Source organism: Emys orbicularis, chromosome 12 (assembly GCF_028017835.1).
Source record: "Emys orbicularis isolate rEmyOrb1 chromosome 12, rEmyOrb1.hap1, whole genome shotgun sequence".
NCBI lineage: Eukaryota > Metazoa > Chordata > Testudines > Emydidae > Emys > Emys orbicularis.
The window spans coordinates 4,131,316-4,151,895 of record NC_088694.1 but is presented as its reverse complement, the minus strand read 5'-3'; the positions used below and the strand labels follow the sequence as shown (position 1 = coordinate 4,151,895).

At 42.8% G+C, this 20,580-nt stretch overlaps 1 protein-coding gene across 1 annotated transcript in view; it reads left to right on the top strand.

The window, feature by feature from the left end:
• ZBTB46 (zinc finger and BTB domain containing 46) overlaps positions 1 to 20,580 on the top strand; it is a 99,989-nt gene that overhangs the window by 51,371 nt on the left and 28,038 nt on the right. The window contains exon 4 of the mRNA XM_065414338.1: positions 16,019 to 16,288. Coding sequence (XP_065270410.1) covers positions 16,019 to 16,288 — 270 coding nt within the window. The remainder of the gene's footprint in view (positions 1 to 16,018; positions 16,289 to 20,580) is intronic.

Here is a 20,580-nt window from a genome sequence, read left to right as displayed (position 1 = left end):
CAATCTTATGTTTTAAAATGTTCATTAGAGGAGGGTTTGTGTTTCTATCTTTGATGTGGCACTGGCAGCATTTCTAATACTTGTTTCCCTGGTGTGCAAACCTGAGCTCCTGCACTCTGAGTGGGGGACGAAGTAGAAGGCCAGAGTCCATTAGAACACAATCAATATAAAAGCTTTGGTTTATTTTGTTCTGAAGGTGGGTGGATGCAGGTAATTGTGGCAGCTGCAAGGCATGCTTGTGAAGTTAATGTCCCCTTAGCACTGGATGGTTACAGACTTAGTTTTGGGTTACACACACACACACAACACAACAGTAATTTATAAATGTGACTTGCATTTAAAATACAAAGTTAAATATTATTGGTAGTGTTTCTAGAATATTTTTTAAAAATACCTACCCCCCTGTGGGTCTCCCCCCCCCCCCACCCCCCAATCGGGGTATAATATGCCACTTAATATATTATCTGTGGATCACGTATAGATGTAAGAAAAGTACTCTATAAATTATTCACTGTTACAGCGCACAGCAACATTTATGAATAACAATTCAGTTAACTCTTAAATGTAAAAATGGATTTTAAATGATAAATATCTACATTAGAAATTAACTGTAAAGTACAAATTAGATGCCTGTTTTGTTGCTGTGCCAAATATTTATTTCTAGTAGTACCCACTGTGTGCTAGGTACTCATCTAGCCTCTTTATATAAAACTGCACATATAATTACAACTAGTTTCCACAGATTAGATCATACACTCCTGTCATCTTGTACTTTAGACTTTCTTATACTTTTCTAAAACATTATTGTACCTAGAAAAAAGACATCTGAAGAAAATATGATACCACAGAAATGTTGACTCCAGCAACTTCTGAACAAAAAGCTATTTTCACCATTTACTTTGTATGGTTCAGAGGCACACCCAGTCCCACAAAATCAAAATTCCTTGTCTCCCTTCCACCACAACCTACACGTTACACATTTTGTAAGATTCTCTTTCTTTATTAGGAGAAGTGGGATTAGTTGTTCATTCACAATCAGTTATTAAAGGTTCTTCTGAATATCTTTATTAGATGTCCAGATATTATGGTAGTGGCTGCTTTACAAATGCATGTGATGCATAGATAGGAGTTGATAAATCCATTTACTTGGGTGATTAGCATCCAGCTTCTGGAGAATCGAAACTTTAATTGAAAAGAAATGTAGTTTCTAGCTCTTATGCTGAAGAATACCTTCTAAACGTGAACAGAGTATTAAGTGATGCAGTTCCATCTTATTGAGTCTGCAGACAGTTCGAGTGTCTTTGGTGTTGCTTATAGCTTTGCCAAGTCTCAGCAGAATGAAAGTGACCAAAGTCATGTCAGTTTTTATGTTACTTATCAGAACCCTAAGAGCAGCAATAAAATTGCCAAGGTGATGGGTGCTTTCATTCTGCTGCAGCTCCTAAAGTTTTGTGTAAAAGCCGAGGCACTGGAGTTACTGACTTAGGAACCCAAAAATCAGGCAGAGAAAATGATCAGGTAATTTATTCACAGATGTATAGTTTCCAGGACTAGAAGGGACCATTGTGATAATCTAGTCTGACCTGCATTACACAGGCCATAGAACTTCCCCAAAATAATTCCTAGAACATATCTTTTAGAACAATATCCAATATTGATTTTTAAATGGTCGGTGATGGAGAATTCAGCACAGCCCTCGATCAGCTGTTCCAATGGTTAGTTACCCTCCTGTTAAAAATTTACACCTTATTTCCAGCCTGAATTTGTCTAGCTTCAGCTTCCAGTGGAGTTTTGTCTTCAGTCTTATCATCCAGGAGTCTTTGAAGACTGAGATGGGGGAAACAGTTATTCTTTCTCATTCAGGCAGCCAAGGAGGGACTTACAGGAGAGGGATCAAACTCCCTTTTGCTGGTTCCTAGTATACCAATATCCTGCCCTCTCACACACAAGGCTTGAAAATTTTCCAGAAACCCAATATTCAGGAGGGAGAGGGAAAGAAATTGATGGAACAAATTTAAAAAAAAGAGAGAGAAGAATGGTACTGGGAGCCTGGGAAAAAAGAAAAGCGTGATAGAAAAATGTTTAGGAGGAGTTAAAGAACACAGTGTAGGGAAGAGAGAAATTGGTGTAGTGAGAAAAGAAAAAGAAGAAACAGGTGCTGAATATAACATGATATTGTTATACCATGAACCATGATAGGAAAGAAAAGCAAAAAGTGGAGTGAAGCCATGACAAGATAAATGTATAACAAAAGCAAGAATTGGATTTTTTAAAAATGTCTTAAATGGAATAAAGTTACAGTTAATTACAATACACAATTTGTATTCAACCTTTAAATTGCAGGAGCTGTTTCTTTGGGCATATGATCCCTCTCTGAGGGGTGGTGGCACAATTTTTTTCATCCATGGTAATAGGTTTAGTTATTTTAAAAGCGTCAGGTACATTTTTCAAGCTCTTGAAGATTGGAATTACGTATCACTCTTGTTTTTTGTTCTTATATTTTTCGGGTCACATTATCACATCTTTTTGTTTTAATTCTTCACTGGAAACTTCAAGGGGTAATACTTCATGTTTTTCTGGACAGTACAGTCTTTTTATAAATAGAGCCTTATCTAAAAAGCTTATTAAATCTGACTTCTCCTGCAAATAATTGTCCATGATGCTAATACGTTTTAGTTGATGGAGGTGGGTTTTAAATGCTCACTCTCACTCTCACAGATACCGCTCCCACAGATTAATTAAATTTTTCATTTATCTGTGTCAACTTCTATCAGCATTGTAACATAGTTCATGGACGTGCTCTTCTCCTTATTGCAGCAGTAAATTTTAATCAAGGACAGAGCCGTTTTTGGTTCATTGGTTACATGACATAGGTTTGGTGGATGATTATTGAGACAGGATAACTAAACTAAAAAATATTCTGTTCTCCTATAGCATTCTTTTGTATATGCTCCAGAAATATTAGCGCGCCCCTCCCCCCTTCTTTTTTTTTTTTTTTTTTTGCATGGAGCATAGTAATAAAGTTTTCAAATCCAAATATGAGGCAGTGATTATAAAACAAAGAAAGAGGGGGGGGGAAATAATGACTTTTTATATGGCTTGAAAGAGAAATGCATGTCAAGGTCAAGTTGCTATTTTTTTTAGAGCAAAATGTTTTAAATAAATTTGCATCTCGCGTGTGGTCTGCAGTGTTTAATGCAATGTTTTTGATCCTTTAAAAATTGATATGATATTTGGTATTTGCTTTTTTTTAAGGGTCTCTAAACCTGTATATTTTATTAATTGCAATTATTGTAAGATGTCCGAAGGCTTGAAGCAACCCAACAGCTACATGCTGTAACCCAAGTGTCATCTTGATGTCAATCATGGACAGACATGAGCACTATCTGTCTTCTTTCAGAGTAGCATGATTGACGTAAATGCATTACTGTCTGCTCACAGATGTCACTCTAGCTATCAGATCCCAGGAGGCTTATGTTACGTTATACCTGTCATCCTCCATAGCTTCCCATTAGACTGATTCTGAAGTTAACATGGAAGTCTGCAAAGAAATTCTTAAAAGGTTAGTGACTGTATTTAGACTTCCTCCATTGGAATCATCCTCTTTTAGTCTAGAAACTTTTGCATTGGGTCCCAAATTAGCAACTTGAGAGTTCTGAAGTGGTCCTTGAGTTCCTTGCCTTTCAAGTCGAAGGGATCAGCTGCATTTCAGTGCCATTCCATTATGGCTCTAAACCCTCAGTTTGGCGGCTGGACTTCTGCAGAGCATAGAGAGAGGTTTAGGGTATGTCTGCACCGTCCACATGGCCGCGCTGTGACGTGGGCAGTGTAGTCACGCTTTATCCCCGGGGGGGGAGAGCTCTCACAGCGATTAAAAATAACCACCCCGAATGAGGAGTGGTAGCTTTATCGCCGGGAGCAAGCACTGTCTATACTGGCGCTTTTCAGCGCTAAAACTTTTGTCGCTCAGGGGTGTGTCTTTTTCACACCCCTGAACGACTAAAGTTTTAGCACTGAAAGTGGCAGTGTAGACACAGCCTTAGTGATTAAGACCATACCCCATTTTGCATCAGCTTCATTTTTCTTGAGGTACCAAATCCCAATAGTATCCTCAGTCTGACCTGATGTGACACCTGAGTAATGTGTTCTGACATGTGGCTCTTGCTTCTTTCATGCTACAGTTATCAAGAACATGTCATGTGCTAAGTGTTCAAGATAACTATATAGCTGCACAGAATGAGAATTGTGTGTTCTGTCTGGAGATTAGCTGATCAAATATCCCTGTGGAAAAGGATTCAGTAGCGACACTAGGTTTTCTAGGGAAATTATTCAAAGTGTAAGCTTTGAAACATTACATTACAGCCCTTCTAGACATAGCTCAGTCCAAAGAACTCAGGTCTACTTGGATGGAATGCTGAAAGAACAGCTAGAAGATATTTGCAACAACCATACTGAGAATTGTAACCTAATAGTCACTACAGCATTCGTTGTTCTTGTGGTATCCTTTTGCATAATACACTCAAAAGCTTCTGAGATCTCAGTGATATGGCATCTTGAATCACATGGATGTGACACAACTCTTCAGAAAAGATTGTTATAAAGAGGACAGTGATCAATTGTTCTCCATGTCCAGCAAGGGTAGGACAAGAAGTAATTGGCTTAGTTTGTAGCAAGGGAGGTTTAGGTTAGATATTAGAAAAAACTTTCTAATTATAAGGATAGTTAACCACTGGAACAGGCTACCTGTGGAGGCTGTGGAATCCTGTCATTGGAAGTTTTAAAGAACAAGTTAGACAATCATCTGTCAGGGATTGCTTAGGTATATGTAATCCTGCCTCAGTGTGGGAGATTGTTTCCAGCCCAACATTCCTATCATTCTGTGATTTACCTGGAGTTGGTAAACAGTCTGACCTCAGACATGGACTTCCAAATTAGTGACCAACAACAGAACCAAATGCGTCATAAGTTTTCAGAAATAGTAGCTGAACTTTGTTTATGAAACAGTGATGAATGTGGGGTTTTTTGTTCTGTGTACATTTGTAGTTGTTGTTTTCAGCGCTAGTTTAATTACCACCATTGCTGACGCATAATGTCAGCGACTGGTACATTTCCTAGTGTAAACAATGCAATATAGGAGGATTATTTTCCTAGTATATGATGTTTCTGGTTATACAACCTAAAATTGTCACATACCACAGAACAAATTAATATCTAGCTGCCTACAAACTTCTGCCTCCTCCCCAGGTATGTTTTAGCCAACTTTGAAAAATTCTTCTTGACTTAGGCAAATAAGCTTTATGGCAGGTGAATAAAATACAGGTTTTTTTAAATTATCAATCATCATGGTGTAAAGGGTGGATAAATGGTTATATTGCCAGGGCTGGTATGTTTTTATTATAGTTTTATGTAGTTTGCTGCATTCATGTTTTCCAAGTATGTCACTCACAATAATTTTGGATTATTTTCCGCACAGAGAAGATTACCTTATGTTTTTCTGTTTTGAATATTTAATTTGTGTTTGTATTTGTAACTTCTCCATCTTCTTTTGTTTTAATTTTCTGTCCTCCCTACGTTTAGTAGTATTTTCAAATAAAACCCTTGTTACAGCAGTGGCATGCTGCTGAGATACAGTATCCCTAGGGCGCTGTATCTCAAGACAGTTAAATCCAAAGATGACGGCGAAGAGTTACAAAGGGATCTTACAGAACTGGGTGACTGGGCAACAAAATGGCAGATGAAATTCAATGTTGATAAATGTAGAGTAATGCATATTGGAAAATGTAATACCATATAAAAGTATGGGGTCTAAATTAGCTGTTAACACTCAAAGAGATCTTGGAGTCATTGTGGATAGTTCTCTAAAAACATCCACTCAGTGTGCAGCAGCAGTCATAAAAGTTAACTATCTTATGTACCTACCAAAGAACAAAAAAATGGTTTCTTGTCACTTGTACTCCTCAGCAAAAAAAGTGTCCAGTTCACTTCTATCCAAGTAGAAATTTATGTGCAGAGGCTTTGTCTGTGTTTGTTTAGGAAACTGCTACTCCAGCCACTCTGTCAAACTGCTTAAACACTGTTTCTAGAATTGTGCTAATGCAGGGGTCGGCAACGTTTGGCACGCGGCTCGCCAGGGTAAGCACCCTAGCGGGCCGGGCCAGTTTATTTACCTGCTGATGCGGCAGGTTCGGCCGATCGCGGCCCCCACTGGCCGCGGTTCGCCGTCCCGGGCCAATGGGGGTGGCGAGGGATGTGCTGGCCGCGGCTTCCCGCCGCCCCCATTGGCCTGGGACGGCCAACCGTGGCCAGTGGGGGCCGCGATCGGCCAAACCTGCCGCGTCAGCAGGTAAATAAACTAGCCCGGCCCGCTAGGGTGCTTACCCTGGCGAGCCGCGTGCCACACGTTGCCGACCCCTGTGCTAATGCTTACCATGGTCAGCATAGTTAGGGATGAAGTGTGTGTGTCGTGCACTATTCAGCTAGAATGTGTGGGCTCTCTCTCTAGCATGTAATTGGGCTTCATGTGTAAATAAGGATTTTCCCAGTTAAACACTGGTTTCAGAATGTATGACCTACAGTATAGCAGAAGCTGTTAAAAGGAACCTCATGCTTTTAAAAAAAAAAAAAAAAAAACTTTGAGCAGACTGAATTTCCTAATAAAGATTTTCTGAAAGCTTCAGTGTCTGGAAATGAGGGTGGGGCAATGGAATAATTGTGGGAGAATTATTAGCAGATACTAATGAGCTCAGTTTTTCAGAACAGCATTTTAATTCCATATTTAATTTGTTGGCGCTAACCAGGATTTCCTGTGAATGATACAAAAGATGCAGAGAATGATGCAGAGAAATGCCTCTCTTTGGCAAGCAGATGTCATTTAAGCTCTCATTTAGGGTATGTCTACATTATAAGTGAAGGTGTGAGTGTGGCATGAGTAGGCATATCTGTGCTAGATTTAATCTAGCTTGCATGGATAACCATAATAGTGAAGACGTGGCAACTCAAGCTACTAACCCAGGTATGTACCCAGGTTCCTGATGTCTTGTAGTCAGGTTGTTAGCCTGTGCTGAAGTCCTTGCTGCACATCTACATTACTATTATCAACAGTACTAGCTAGATAAAAGCTAGCGTGGTATGCTTAGTCACACCTTCACCTGCAGCATACACATACCATAAACATTAAGTGAATTAAGGCTTATTACATTCCTCCTCTCCTTGGATAATTTAAAAAAAAACAAACAAAAAAACATTTACTGGAATTTGGTTGACTTGAATTGGAAAGGCCCTGATGAACTCCTTAGTTCAGGGGTGGGGAACCTTTTTTCTATCAGGGCCACTGACCCACAGAAAAAATCAGTTGCAGGCCACACACAGCCCTGCGGTGGGAGGGGGGAGAAAGGGGAGGTTGGGGTGCGGGAGGAGGGTTGGGGTGTGGGCTCCAGGGGGACATTGAGTGCAGGAGGGGGCTCAGGACAGGGGTTGGGGTGCAGGGTGTGGGAGGGGGTTCAGACTGGGGCAGGGGGTTTGGGGTGCAGGTGTTTACGGTGGCGCAGCGGGGCTAAGGCAGGCTTCCTGCCTCCGTGCTGCTCCCAGAAGTGGCTGCCATGTCCAGCCCCTAGGCAGAGGGGCTAGGGAGCTGTGCGTGCTGCCTGCAGGCGCGGCTCCCGCAGCTCCCATTGGTCGCAGTTCCCAGCCAATGGGAGCTGCCGAGTCGGCGGTGGGGGCAGCATGTGGAGCTTCCCTGATGGCCCCTGCTCCTAGGGGCCGCAGGGACATTCTGGGAGCTGTGCGGAGCCGACCGTACTTTTAACGGCCTGGCAACCCCAGCTTCCCCACTCAGCTGGGTGAGCCGGCGTTGCTTAGGGCTACCATATGTCCGGATTTCCCCGGACATGTCCGGCTTTTCGGTCTATAAATAGCCGTCCGGGGGGGATTTTAAAAAATCTAAAAATGTCCGGGATTTCCCCCCGGTCTGCTATTTATAGACAGAAAAGCGGCGGCCAAGCGCCGCTGGGCAGCCAAAGCCCCTTCCCGGCTCCCCCCATCCCCTGCAGCCTTACCACGCCGTCCGGCCCCGCAGCTGTCTTCCCCCTCCTCCTGTCCCCTGAACGCTCCGCCCACCTGCTCCTCCACCTCCCCTGCTTCCCGCGAATCAGATCTTCGCGGGAAGTCTGAAAAGAAGCAGGGGCAGGTGGGAGGCAGCAGCAGGTAAGCTGGGGCGGGGGGGCGCGAGGAGGAGAGCTCCGGGGAGGCGTGGCCCTGGCCGAGCGGCTCCCTCCGGTCCGGGCCAAGTGGCGCCCGGCGGCCCGAGTGGCGCCCGGCGGCCCCAGCGGCTCCGGCCCAGCTCGGGCCCCAGGGCGGCGGCCCCGGTTCCGGCCGAGCACCCCTGGCCCGGCCCGGCTTGGGCCCCAGCAGCGCCGGCCCCGGCCCGGGCCCCAGCAGCGCCGGCCCCGGTTCCGGCCAACCATCTCCGGCCCGGCCCCGGCCGAGCACCTCCGGCTGGAGCGCAGCCCGATTCCTGGACTCTTTAAAGACGGCCCTGGTCAGGGGACAGGGAGGGGGGGTTGGATGGGTCGGGAGTTCGTGGGGGGGCTGTCAGGGGGCGGGGAGCAGTTGGATAGGGCATGGGAGTCCCAGGGGTCTGTCTGGGGGCGGGGGTGTGAATATGGGGTGGGGGTGTGGATAAGGGTCGGGGCAGTCAGGGGACAGGTAGGGTCGTATGGGGGCAGTTAGTAGCGGGGGTCCCAGGAGGGGGCAGTCAGGGGACAAGGAGCGGGGAGGGGGGTTGGGGATTCTGAGGGGGGCAATCGGGGTGGGAAGTGGATGGGGATGGGGCGGGGCTAGAGCGGGGCTCCTCCCCCCCCAGTGTCCTCTTTTTTGCTTGTGGAAATATGGTAACCGTAGCGTTGCTCCAGCCCTGCGGGGGGGTGCCAAGACCCAGGGCTTCCGGCCTGCAGTGTGGAGACTAGCCGCGGGCTAGATGAAATGCAGCAGCGTGCTGGATCTGGCCTGCCTGCCGTAAGTTCCCCACCCCTGCCTTAGTTAATTGGGCAGCAATGGATACTTTAGATTCATGTGATTCTTTGCTAGCAGATTAGAAGAGCTGTTACATCAGATGAGAGAGGGGTTTTGCAAGCTCAGTTAAGAGGGACTTTGTGTGTTTGGGGTTTCTTGTTTTGTATTTTTATTTTGTATTTTTTTTTTTAGTAATTTCATTAGTGTGATTAGTTATTTTGCCTTAATGTATATTTGATTAGGTCATTTCAACTATAAATACTGAAAACCCTAAAGTCACTATTTGATTGGCTATCTGTAATCTTGGCTTTTGACGAATACTTAATATGTTGTTGTGGTTAGAATTAATCTGCCTGTGTTTTAGCAATTAGTGTTTATGTGCAGCATGCAGCAACACATTCTGGAAACTGTCAGTCAGCATCTGTAATTGGCTATGGAAAAGAAGTGAGAAAACTGGAAATGTTTTACTGCCCAATATTTGGCAACAGTGATTGTTGTCAAACATCCTTTCAGGCCTAAATTCTTTGCCACCTCATGCAAAATCTACTACAAACAATGCTGACAGGAGTAACAGGTTTTAAAGAGGTTTGTTAAATTGCCTTTTTAATTAGCCATAATTCTCTTAATTTCTTTATCTCTTCATGCGATACTTGATTTTTGAATCGTTTTGATTAAAGGGACAATTTTTTTTTTTAAACAATCTGTTTTTAAAATTGCTTTTATCCTCTAATTATAAACACTAATAAAAATGTGGCTAAGTATTAACATTTTAAACTTGGAAAACTAATTTTTAAAATACTTTTTTCTAAAAGAAACTAAGACTGTTGAGCTGACTCTCCAGAAATGAAATATGGGGAGGGAGGGAATAATCAGAAATAGTTCTGCTTTACAGAGAGAGAGATTGTCTGTCAGCTGAACCTAAACACTGCTGTCATGTTTGTTGCAAAGCTTGCATTGCCATCTTTTAATTTTCCCTAAATCTCCAACAGCGTTGATTGAGTACTACATAGTAGTGAATAGTTGTCATTTTTGAAGGAAGTGGAAGATGTTAAATATGGGACAACAGCAGGCTATTGTTCTATCTTCATATATGCAATCCAGTTTAACAGAATAAACCTCGAAGGTATGATAAGGAATCTAAAGTGCCCTGAGAGGCAGATATAAGATCAGAGCATATCACAAATAACTAATTTCAGATACACTTCTGTTCAAAAAACTGTTAAGAGAAACTTCAAGTTGCATAGTTAAGCACTTAAAAGCCAAGATATCCATATGATTAACCTTAATTCTGCTATTGTTATGCAAATGTTTTGGGACAGTCTTTAGTCTCATGATCACAGTGTTTCTCAAATAGGGCTCTCAAGTGTAGGGTATTGCAGAGTTTCCTCTTTCACCCCTCTTATTCATGTGGCCATTAGGAAGGCCATTAAGATGGCATGGAGTACAGTATTTTAAGTATTTTTATGAGGGTGAAAGCCAGCTTTGTCTTGTGTGTTCTGAACCAGTGGGTCTCAACAGGGGTCCGGGGCCCCGAGAGGGGCGGTGAGCAGGTTTCAAGGGGTCCACCAAGCAGGGATGGCATTAGACTTTCTGGGACCCATGACAGAAAGCCGAAGCCCTGCCGCATGGGGTTGTAGCCCGGGGCCCCGAGCCCTGCCACTCGGGGCTGAAGTTGAAGCCTGAGCAACTTGGTTTCACAGGGCCCTCTGTGACATGGGGCCCCGAGCAGTTGCCCTGCTTGCTACCCACTAATGCTGGTCCTGGCTTTTATATGCAGAAAAACAGTTGTTGTGGCATAAGTGGGCCATGGAGGTTTTTTTATAGCAGGCGGGGGGGGGAAGGGGGGCGGGCTCAGAAAGAGGCTGAGAACCCCTTCTCTGGACAATGCTGTTGAACACTTTTAGCCAGTTTTAGTCAAGTTGAGATTAGGTCATGGAGGAGGGCAGGTGATTTAAAGCTCAAACTAGATAAAGCTCAGGTGGTGCTAAATTGTAGGATGTCCAGTTTAGGATGATATGGAGAAATAACATAAGCCCCCTTAGTTGAAGGTATTTGTGACGGGATCCCCGGGATGCAGCCTGGGACTGTGGAACCGCTGTGCCCTCTTTACTCCCTATTCTGGGTTGTCGCTCACAATGCCTTACTAGTGGCAAGCAGCAAACCCCTGCAGGTACTGTTACCACTTAGTACATCTGCACGTGGAGCCCCACACCCAGCTAAATTGCATGAATGCTCCCTGAGCCACTCATGAATCACACAGAGAGAGGCACCAGAGCCAAATCCCCTGAGCTCCCAGCCTTGTACCTCAGGCATATATCGTCTTGCACTGCTCAAGACCCTTTCTTGAGCAATGCAAGTTTATTAATTGGTTAACCACTTCATCAATGGAAAGTGGACATACATGAGTCTTTGTAACTTGAGCATATTTACCAAGCACTTCAGACAAACTCACTGGTAAAGATAAACAGTAAAACAAGTTTATTGATTACAAAAGATAGATTTTAAGTGATTATAAGTGATAGGCAGAAAGTCAGAGTGGTTACCAAAATAAAATATAAGCACGCAGTCTAAACCTTAACCCTTATCACACTAGGCAGTATTTAGATCAAGCAATGTTCTCACTCCACTGGCTCTTACAGTTCTTAATATACAGGTTTGTCCCTTAAACATGGGCCAGTCTCCTTTGTTGAAATCTTCTGTCTTCTCAAGGTCCTTGTTGCTTGCAGCGTAGGTGGGGGAGGAAAAAGGGCCCAGGTTGAGCAATTCCCCTGGTGTGGCCTTGTGCAAGTGAGTCATTGCATTGTAGCTCCCTTGCTGGACAATGGCTGTTGATAGTTGTTCGACACTTGCCTGGGCGTTGGTTATCTCCCTGGTTATTGTCTTTGGGGGCACTAGTATCTGGGTGCTTCCCAAACCCATAGCATATTTTAGTGACAATCATACAACACAACTCTCATAACTTCATATGCATTAATGATATATATTTAGATGTAACAATGGGTTTCAGCAGATCATAACTTTTCCCATGATACCTTACAAGGCATACCTTGTATGCAACATCAAAATTATATACAAATGAATATGGGAGTTACAGGGTCCTCCCCTGGGGTGTAGTGTCACAGTATTCATCTGTCCTTAGTTTCTTAATTTTGAAATGGTCTTAGACCAGGGGTCGGCAACGTATGGCACGCATGCCAAAGTTGGCACGCGAGCCGAATTTTAATGGCACGCTGCTGCCTGCCGGAGTCCTGGCAGGCAGCAGTGTGCCATAAAAAATCCGGCCCGGCCTGGCCCGCTCTTCTTTGCCCTCCGTCCCCTCCCGGGGGGCAGGGGGCAGAAGCTTGGTCCTGCCTGCTCCCCTGCCTCTTCCCGTTGTGTGCTGGGTTCCTGCCCCTCCTCCTCCTCCTCCGTCCCTCTCTCCCTGGCGGCCGATCAGCTGATGGCCCTTGCGAGGGAGGGGGTCGGGAAGGAGCAGAGTCAGCGTGCTCGCTGCTCCCGGCGGAGGCAGAGAAGAAGCGGGGGCAGGGCCTTGGGGAACGGGGGGGGGGGGGGGTGAATAGGGGCATATCCCCTCCAGCCCTCTGCCTTGACCCCCCCCCCCCCCACACACACACACACACACACCAGCCGTGAGCCCTGCAGCCCCGCACACCTCCCAGGCCCGTGCCCTGAGCCCTGCACCCTGCACACACCCCAGACCCCTGCCCTGAGTCCTGTACCCCCCCCATATACACCCAGACCTCTGCTTGACTCCTTCACCCCCCCACATACCCATCCCCCCCACCCCATGCCCTGACTCTTGCACTGCCCCCATACCCAGCCCCCCCACGCCCCATGCACCCCCCACATATCCATCCCCACCCTGAGCACCAAACAGGAGCTCCTGCACACCCCCCATATTCCCACCTGCACCCCTCGCACCAAATGGGAGCTGCCCAGGTAAGTGCCCCACACCCAAACCTCCTGCCCCAACCCTGAGCCCCCTCCCTCATTCTAGCTCCTGGCCAGACCCTACACCCCAACCCCCAGCCTGCTTCTTCACCCCTAGCCCTGTATTCAGTGCACTCCCACCCTCAGCTCAGTGCAGAGAGAGGAAGAGAATTGGCCAGAACCAGGGAGAAGGTAGTTACCCACTGTATGTGGGCAGGGCCGGGACCCCAGACCGGCAGTGGGTTGAGCGGGTCTGGCAGCCGGGATCCCGGCTGGCAGGAGCCGGCTGATGGAACCCCTGAGCAGCAGTGGCCTGAGCCGCTCAGCCCACTGCCGGTCTGGGGTCCCGGCTGCCGGCCCCGCACAGCCCGCTGCCGGTCAGGGGTTCTTGCTGCCGGACTCTTGCCAGCCGGGGTCCTGGCCGCAGGCCCCGCTCAGCCCGCTGCCGGCCTAGGTGACCAGAACCCCAGACCAGCAGCAGGCTCAGCGGGCCGGCGGCCTAAGGATCAACATTTTAATTTAATTTTAAATGAAGCTTCTTAAACATTTTGAAAACCTTGTATATTTTACAATACAACAATAGTTTAGTTATATAATATATAGACTTATAGAGAGACCTTCTAAAAAACATTAAAATGTATTACCGGAACGCGAAATCTTAAATTAAAGTGAATAAATGAAGACTCGGCACACCGCTTCTGAAAGGTTGCTGACCCCTGTCTTAAACCATCATTTAAAACACAGTGGCTTTTAGACACTCCCTATTACAGCAGTGACCAATATGTTGTTGTTTGGTCTGCTCCCAGACAGGAGATTGCAACCTTTTCTCTCCGATTTGGACCTTGCTGCTGTTATCCGTGGCATTGTCACCTCAAAATTACATTACAGTAATGTAGAGTAGTGTGGTCTAGTGAATAGAGCAGTAGATTGCGACTCAAGACCTTGATTCTATTCCTAGCTCTACCATTAGCCTGCTCTGTGACCTTGGGCAAGCCACTTCACCTTTGTGCTCAGTTTCCCCATCTGTAAAATGGGGATAAAGATTGACCTCCTTTGTAAAGCACTTTGAGATGTAGTGATGGAAATTGCTATATAAATTATAATATGCTCTCTATGGGGCCACACATTAAATCCATTTGAAAACTGAAGCTGGTGTAGAATGCTACAACTCACTTGTTAAATGGTGTATCTTGTAGGGGAGCACACAGCATCAGCACTCTGATCTGCGTTGGCTGCCTATTGGTTTGAGTGAATTTTAAAGAGTTGGTTTTGACCTATAAAGTAATAAATCATTTGGGACCTGTCTACTGGAAAAACTGCCTCTCTCCCTATATGATACAGCCACATGTGCACTCTGCAGAGATACAGAACCCCCTTGATGGGGCATTCTCAGTGATGTCTTGCTGGCTTTCCAAAATAGCTGTAATCTGTTGACTTTTAGGACATGCTGCACCGACCATCCATTTGCTCAGGATTTTGGCAATGGCTAAACTGTGTGTGTGAGATTGGGTTTTAGGTTTGTTTGGGTATGTTTGGCTATTTTGAATTGATGGCTAGTTAACCTTGTTGTGTGTGTGGTCACTGTTGCTCTGTTGGGTGATTATTCCTTTGTGGAATATTTTAAATAATTATCATGATGGCTAAAGGTATGGATGTCATTTTTTATTAGAATAAAAAACATGCAAATGTAATATTTACAACTTTACATACATGTGTATTATTTTCTAATATTCTTTTCATTCTTCTGCACTTATACTAATTGTTGTAATAGTCCATTACATTTTTGACTTCTGAGGCAATTAACTATGTCAGGTGGTCTGTTTTGTCAGTTTTTTCACAAGTACTCATGTTAAACTTCATGTATAATAGATGATGTGCAACTGTAGTTTATGGTATCCTTTTAATATGAATGACCTCAGGGACCACGTGGAATTGTAGTAGACCTGTTGTTGCTCAGATTTTCCAAAATCTTCATCTTGGGGAAAAGACCAAGCCTGGAAAATTTCAGCTGGAAAGCCACAATTTAAAGTGGCTGAAAACAGTTTGTGTACTAGCCTGCTGTGATAAAATCTTAACTGTCATGGTCAGTGAAACTCTTGCTGTAGTACAAAATATGAATTGCTCAGTATAATCCAGTGAGTTACATTGATTATCTTATATTGCCTATCCATCTACATTGTTTGTGATAGCTGTGATGTAACCACCTGATTGATAGAACAACAGCAAAGACTGCAACCCAGGTTGGTAGGATCTGGTGGAGAACCTTAATTGAATTGGTTCTGATGTATCTCTTGTAATTTGTAATGTGTGCGCACTTTCTGTTTCAAGATTATGGGTCATATAATATTGCAGTTCACCTTCAGGCTTTCTCAAGGGATGGAAGAGTTACTCACACTAAATTTGTTTCTCACCATGTATTAGAATAAGTCTTTAGTGGTTGGCAACAGAAAACGCTAACAGAGTTTTTGCTTTAATCTTTGTGTAGTCTGGACATTAGAAGCATGTGAGTTGCATGTTTTGGGTTGAGTAAAAATGTGTAACTGTTTTAAATTAAAATATGTAATGGACAATAAAAGTTGAGACCCAAACCAGAACTCTGTACCACAGGGGTCGGCAACCTTTCAGAAGTGGTGTGCCGAGTCTTCATTTATTCACTCTAATTTAAGGTTTCGTGTGCCAGTAATACATTTTAATGTTTTTAGAAGGTCTCTTTCTATAAGTCTATAATAGAGAACTAAACTATTGTTGTATGTAAAGCAAATAAGGTTTTTAAAATGTTTAAGAAGCTTCATTTAAAATTAAATTAAAATGCAGATACCCCCGGACTGGTGGCCAGGACCCGGGCAATGTGAGTGCCACTGAAAATCAGCTCGCGTGCCACCTTCGGCACGCGTGTGCCATAGGTTTCCTACCCCTGCTGTACCATCTACTTATGAAAGCAAAACCAGTAGGTCCTCTTCCTATGTACTGTTGGTGCCTAGCCGTTTAGTCCTAAGATTAGAAATGCACGTGGTAGATATCTCACCTTGAAAGTTTGAATTCTTTGTGTGTTTCTCTAATGGTGTTTTTATTTACATAGGTGCTGATGTGACAGAACCCAGCAATTCAGGAGTGGAGAGATCAGACCTTTACACAAATGTTGATGAAGCACTCCTAGGAGGTGATGCTAGCTACCTATCTCAGCCTCTTACCCCGGAGAAGGATGATGCACTTCAGGCTGCGACAGTTGCTAACCTGCGCGCAGCCCTCATGAGTAAGAACAGCTTGTTATCTTTGAAAGCTGACATGCTGGGAGAGGACAGTTCTCTGCTATTCGAGTACTTACCCAAAGGCACACATTCTTTATCTCGTAAGTTTATACTTTTATATTTTTGCTTAAAGATTAATTTAAAAACTAATTAGGGAAAAAGGAGGAAATTCAGGTCACTCTAGATTTATTACTCCTTTGCTATTTATATCTGTGTTAAACTTCTGTATAAATGCACATCCCATGAGGTTTAGAATCCTGTTGTCTGTAGTGTTATGCAGCATAGCTCTAGTACCAATTGTCGGAAATACAAAAGGTATTAGGGAGATATTTATTACATTGATTTGGACATTGTGCTAATTGACAAATCACTAGCATGGTTTTACGTATTTAAAGAGTATGGAATATTTCTTTTTTTCAGTTAAAGAAGGGATGCTGTGTAGGATTTGGATAACAAATTAATCAATCTTAAAGCCAGGTGGGAAGGAACTGCCACTCCAGTACATTTTAAAAATAAAATAGAGTTGTAGTCATGTTTGTAGACCCAACAAGCCTAATCCTTTTTTGCTTCTTCCTTTGGATTTTCTGCATTTGATAATGAACAAATACAGTTTCTATAGTCATACTGACTTCCCTATGCTTATGCACAAAGAGTGATACTACTTGTTTGTTTGGGGGCTTTATTTTAGGACTAAATATTTGATGATTACAAAAATTGGAATTGAGGAAGGAAGGAAAATTCTTGATAGCATCTTGTAACTAGTCACTTGTACATTTGCTAAGTATCCCCAAATAATCAGGGTACATGTGTTTACAGTGTTGCTGTAGCCGTGTTGATCCCTGGATGCTAGAGAGACAAGGTAGGTGAGGTAATACCTTGTATAGGACCAACTTTTGTTGGTGAAAGAGACAAGCTTTTGAGCTTACACGGAGCTCTTTTTCAGGATAAAAGTGATCATTCTGTGCATTCATAACTTAAAACATACTTTCTTCAAGTCTGAAGCATGTGGAAACATCGTAGTTCATAGGATGATTTCCTGGTTGCTTCAGGTTATGCTCTACTGGTTATGTGTACACACCATTAATAAGAACTTGAGTATATATGCTTGCCTGTGTTGTAAGGTAGTTCTGTAGTTTCTTCTATGCAGAAGTCTTTTGTAAAGTGTTTTAGCTAAAACTTCGGTAGGCTGGAGAAAATAGAAATAACAACCATATATGCTGTATTGAGATGGTATTTTCAGTCGTGGGGGAGCAGAACACTGGCTGGGGCATCGTACAAAGCAAAAGATGGCAATTCGCAGTATATGCATTTCAGACTTCCAGAAAAAAAAAAATTAAGGCAGTGAATGACCCAAATAAACAAAGTGAAAAGAACATTTAGCACATATTTGATTTTTTTTTTTGATTTTTTTATTTTTGAAGGCCAAAATGTTTAGGTCACCTTTAAGCTAACAATCACCTGAATTGCATGATGAATTACAGTGCAGTGGCAATGCAATTACAAATAACATAATGGCAAATCTTAATATATATATTAATTTTTTTGTTGAAGTTAGTCTGGTTTTAAAACTAAGGGGGGTTGGTGGTTGTAATCTTTTTTTGCAGCTTGGGGGTTATGTTTCATTTTTGGGGGGGGGGGGTGATGTTTTGCATTTTTTTTTTTTTTTTTTTAATTGGTAGGGTAACTTCTTTACTTTGGTAATCTCTCTAAGTAAATAAGTAGAATATTCTGTTGTTCAGACTACTCCTAGAGTGCAAATGGCCCCATTGCAATGAAGCAGCACATGGCCCTTTGTACCACCTAAACTCTTGTTGCAACTGTATGGAGGAACCTGTAGGCAGAGTGTTTGCACAGGGGCGTTTTTGCCCTCCTCGCATTCTATAGAAAGGGTCTCCTCACTAGGCCTACAGGTGGGTGGAGGCTAGAAATAGGGCAGGTCAAGGGAGGGGACCTGGGATCAGTGTTACATGGACAATGTGTCATGCCCACTGCTTCTAGGAGTAATAGCATGATGACGCAGTTTCTGCCTTCATGGGCAAGAGTAACAGCTCTGGGAGGATGCCACACTGCAGCCACTCATCTTGGCCGTAGATTGGCAGGTCTTTGATTTCACATCCTTGTGCTTTCACCAGCACATGAAATTCACCCACATAGACCCTAATTACTTGGTCTTCATGCAAGTGAAATGCATTTCTACTGAAGTTAAGAGAAAAAGATAATTGGTCTATAGTTCTTGCCACAACCATGCCCAAAAGCCTGGGGAGACTCATTTTACAGATGATTGAATCAGGGAATTGCGGGGAGGGGACCCTCCTCTTTATTTTTTATTAGGCTCCTTGCTGTTTGTTAATGTATCACTAGGAGCTGCTGTCATAATTTTGAGTGTACTTGTTTTATAATGGTCCCTTCAATCTGAGTATCTTTCTAATGTTAATTCTTTAGTGATATTTAACTCTATACACTAAAATTTCTCATTAAACTTTATATCCTGTTGTTTTTGTTAAAAAGCCATAAGTGATAGCTTGTTGTTAAATCCGTGTTTAGGATTAAACTCATAAGTTATAACGTATCAAGTGATTAGGGCACTGCTAATACATTCAGAACATGCGATTTAGATTAGTAGTCGATCTTTGGATTTTTTTTCCCTCCCATTATTTCAGTTCTTTACTTTCCTTCTCAAACCCATGAGTTGAGGATTTTGTCATTTAAATCTTTGAAACTTAAAAAAAAAAAAAAAAAAAAAAAGGCAGTGAACAAAGTTCTTTAAAAAAACCCACATTATTAATTGTAGTTTTGTTTTCTATCTTGTCAAATCTGAAAATGACGTGCACTAACACCAAGCATTTCTAAATGGTTTTCAACCTGAAGCTTTAAAAAAAGAAAAGAAAGTGTGTTGGATCTTAACCATCTGTTGATTCAGTTGTCTTCCTGACCCAGAAAATAGTATTGTAAGAAGATTACCTAAATAATGTTGGTAATATTTGCTGTCCTTTTTCTGAGTAAGGTTGAGGTAAGGAGGAATAGGTTGTAAGAGTGTATTTTCTTTGTTTGACATACTCATGAGCTTTCTAAGGGGGGTATAACTCTGTCACTGTTAAGGATGCAATGAGGGCAGGGAATCAGGGGGCCGAGGGTTCCCCCCCTCCTTGGCCATAGACGGGGAGAGGAGGAGTGAGGGTCCCAAATCTCAGGGGTGATGCGGGGAGGGGAAAAGTGTTTCAGTCAGTCAGTGTCTCTCCTGTGGGAGGAGAGTGAGAAGAGGTCATGGCAGTGCAGGAGGGGGGACGCATACACACAAATGCACCTCTCAGGCTCCCTCCTTAGGAAATTTCTGGTTGCACCCCTGGTTGCTGTAGAAATACAGGGTTTTTTTCAGTTTTTCTCTTGCATAGTTTATACTGTTGTAAGAAGCTAATTGAGAATACATAAAGGTGCTCATCATACCTTTGCTGATTTTTCTAATGGATTTTAAACCTGAGAAATCTTTGTGCTTGGTAAGTAAAGGGAACTGCTGATTACTAAAAGGCTTAGTTTCATGTCAACTTTACTGTGGTTCTGTATTGTAAACATTAAGCTAACAAAACAAAGTAAAAAATTCTGTGTAAATGAACATTAATTTTAAAGGATGTACAAGCATTGTACCTTTTGTAATGATGACACTGAAAGAGAAGCATGAAATCCCTAATATTCAATTAATGGACAATGGAAATACAGGATGATTCTTGTTTCAGTGGATATTCATATATTGTGTTTAGAACAACTGAGCAGAAGGTAATGCAGTACTTTTAAATTTAACCAATTCAAATCAGCTTAAAAATAAAAGTAATAAAAAAATTTAATTTATTTTCATTTCTTGCCATTCAGGTAATGCTATAGGAAATAAATTGATCTGATTACTTTAGCCATATTTTCCATAGTTAAAAAGTCAGTTAAGTTTTCAGTTTTCTGGTGATTGAAGTCAACTCTCATTTTTTTTTTTTTTTTAAAAAAAAGACCCCTTTCATGTTTTCAGATTAGTCTGTTATAAAGTTCTCCATATGTCTGTTTGGCTCTTCCTGTTTACTCTCTCTGTTTGTTTATAGAAGCAATTCCTATGAGGCGTGTTATACAACAGATTGCATGGTAAAAAGGGCCATTTTCTTTTGGGCTAACCAATTAATATTTTATTTTTAGATATTCATTGAAGCCAATAATTTATACTTTCACTAAAAGTTAAAGGAATACATTTACACTGTGGTCAGTTTTCCCAAGTGGTATTCATGTAGGCAGGGACGTTTTCTTACAAGATTTAGAGGAGAGTTGATGCTTAAAATGACATGTCATAATGATCTTGGCATTTCAATTTAAGTTTTCTACAGGAGTTTACTGTTAAATCTGTTAGTGCTCTTGGCAA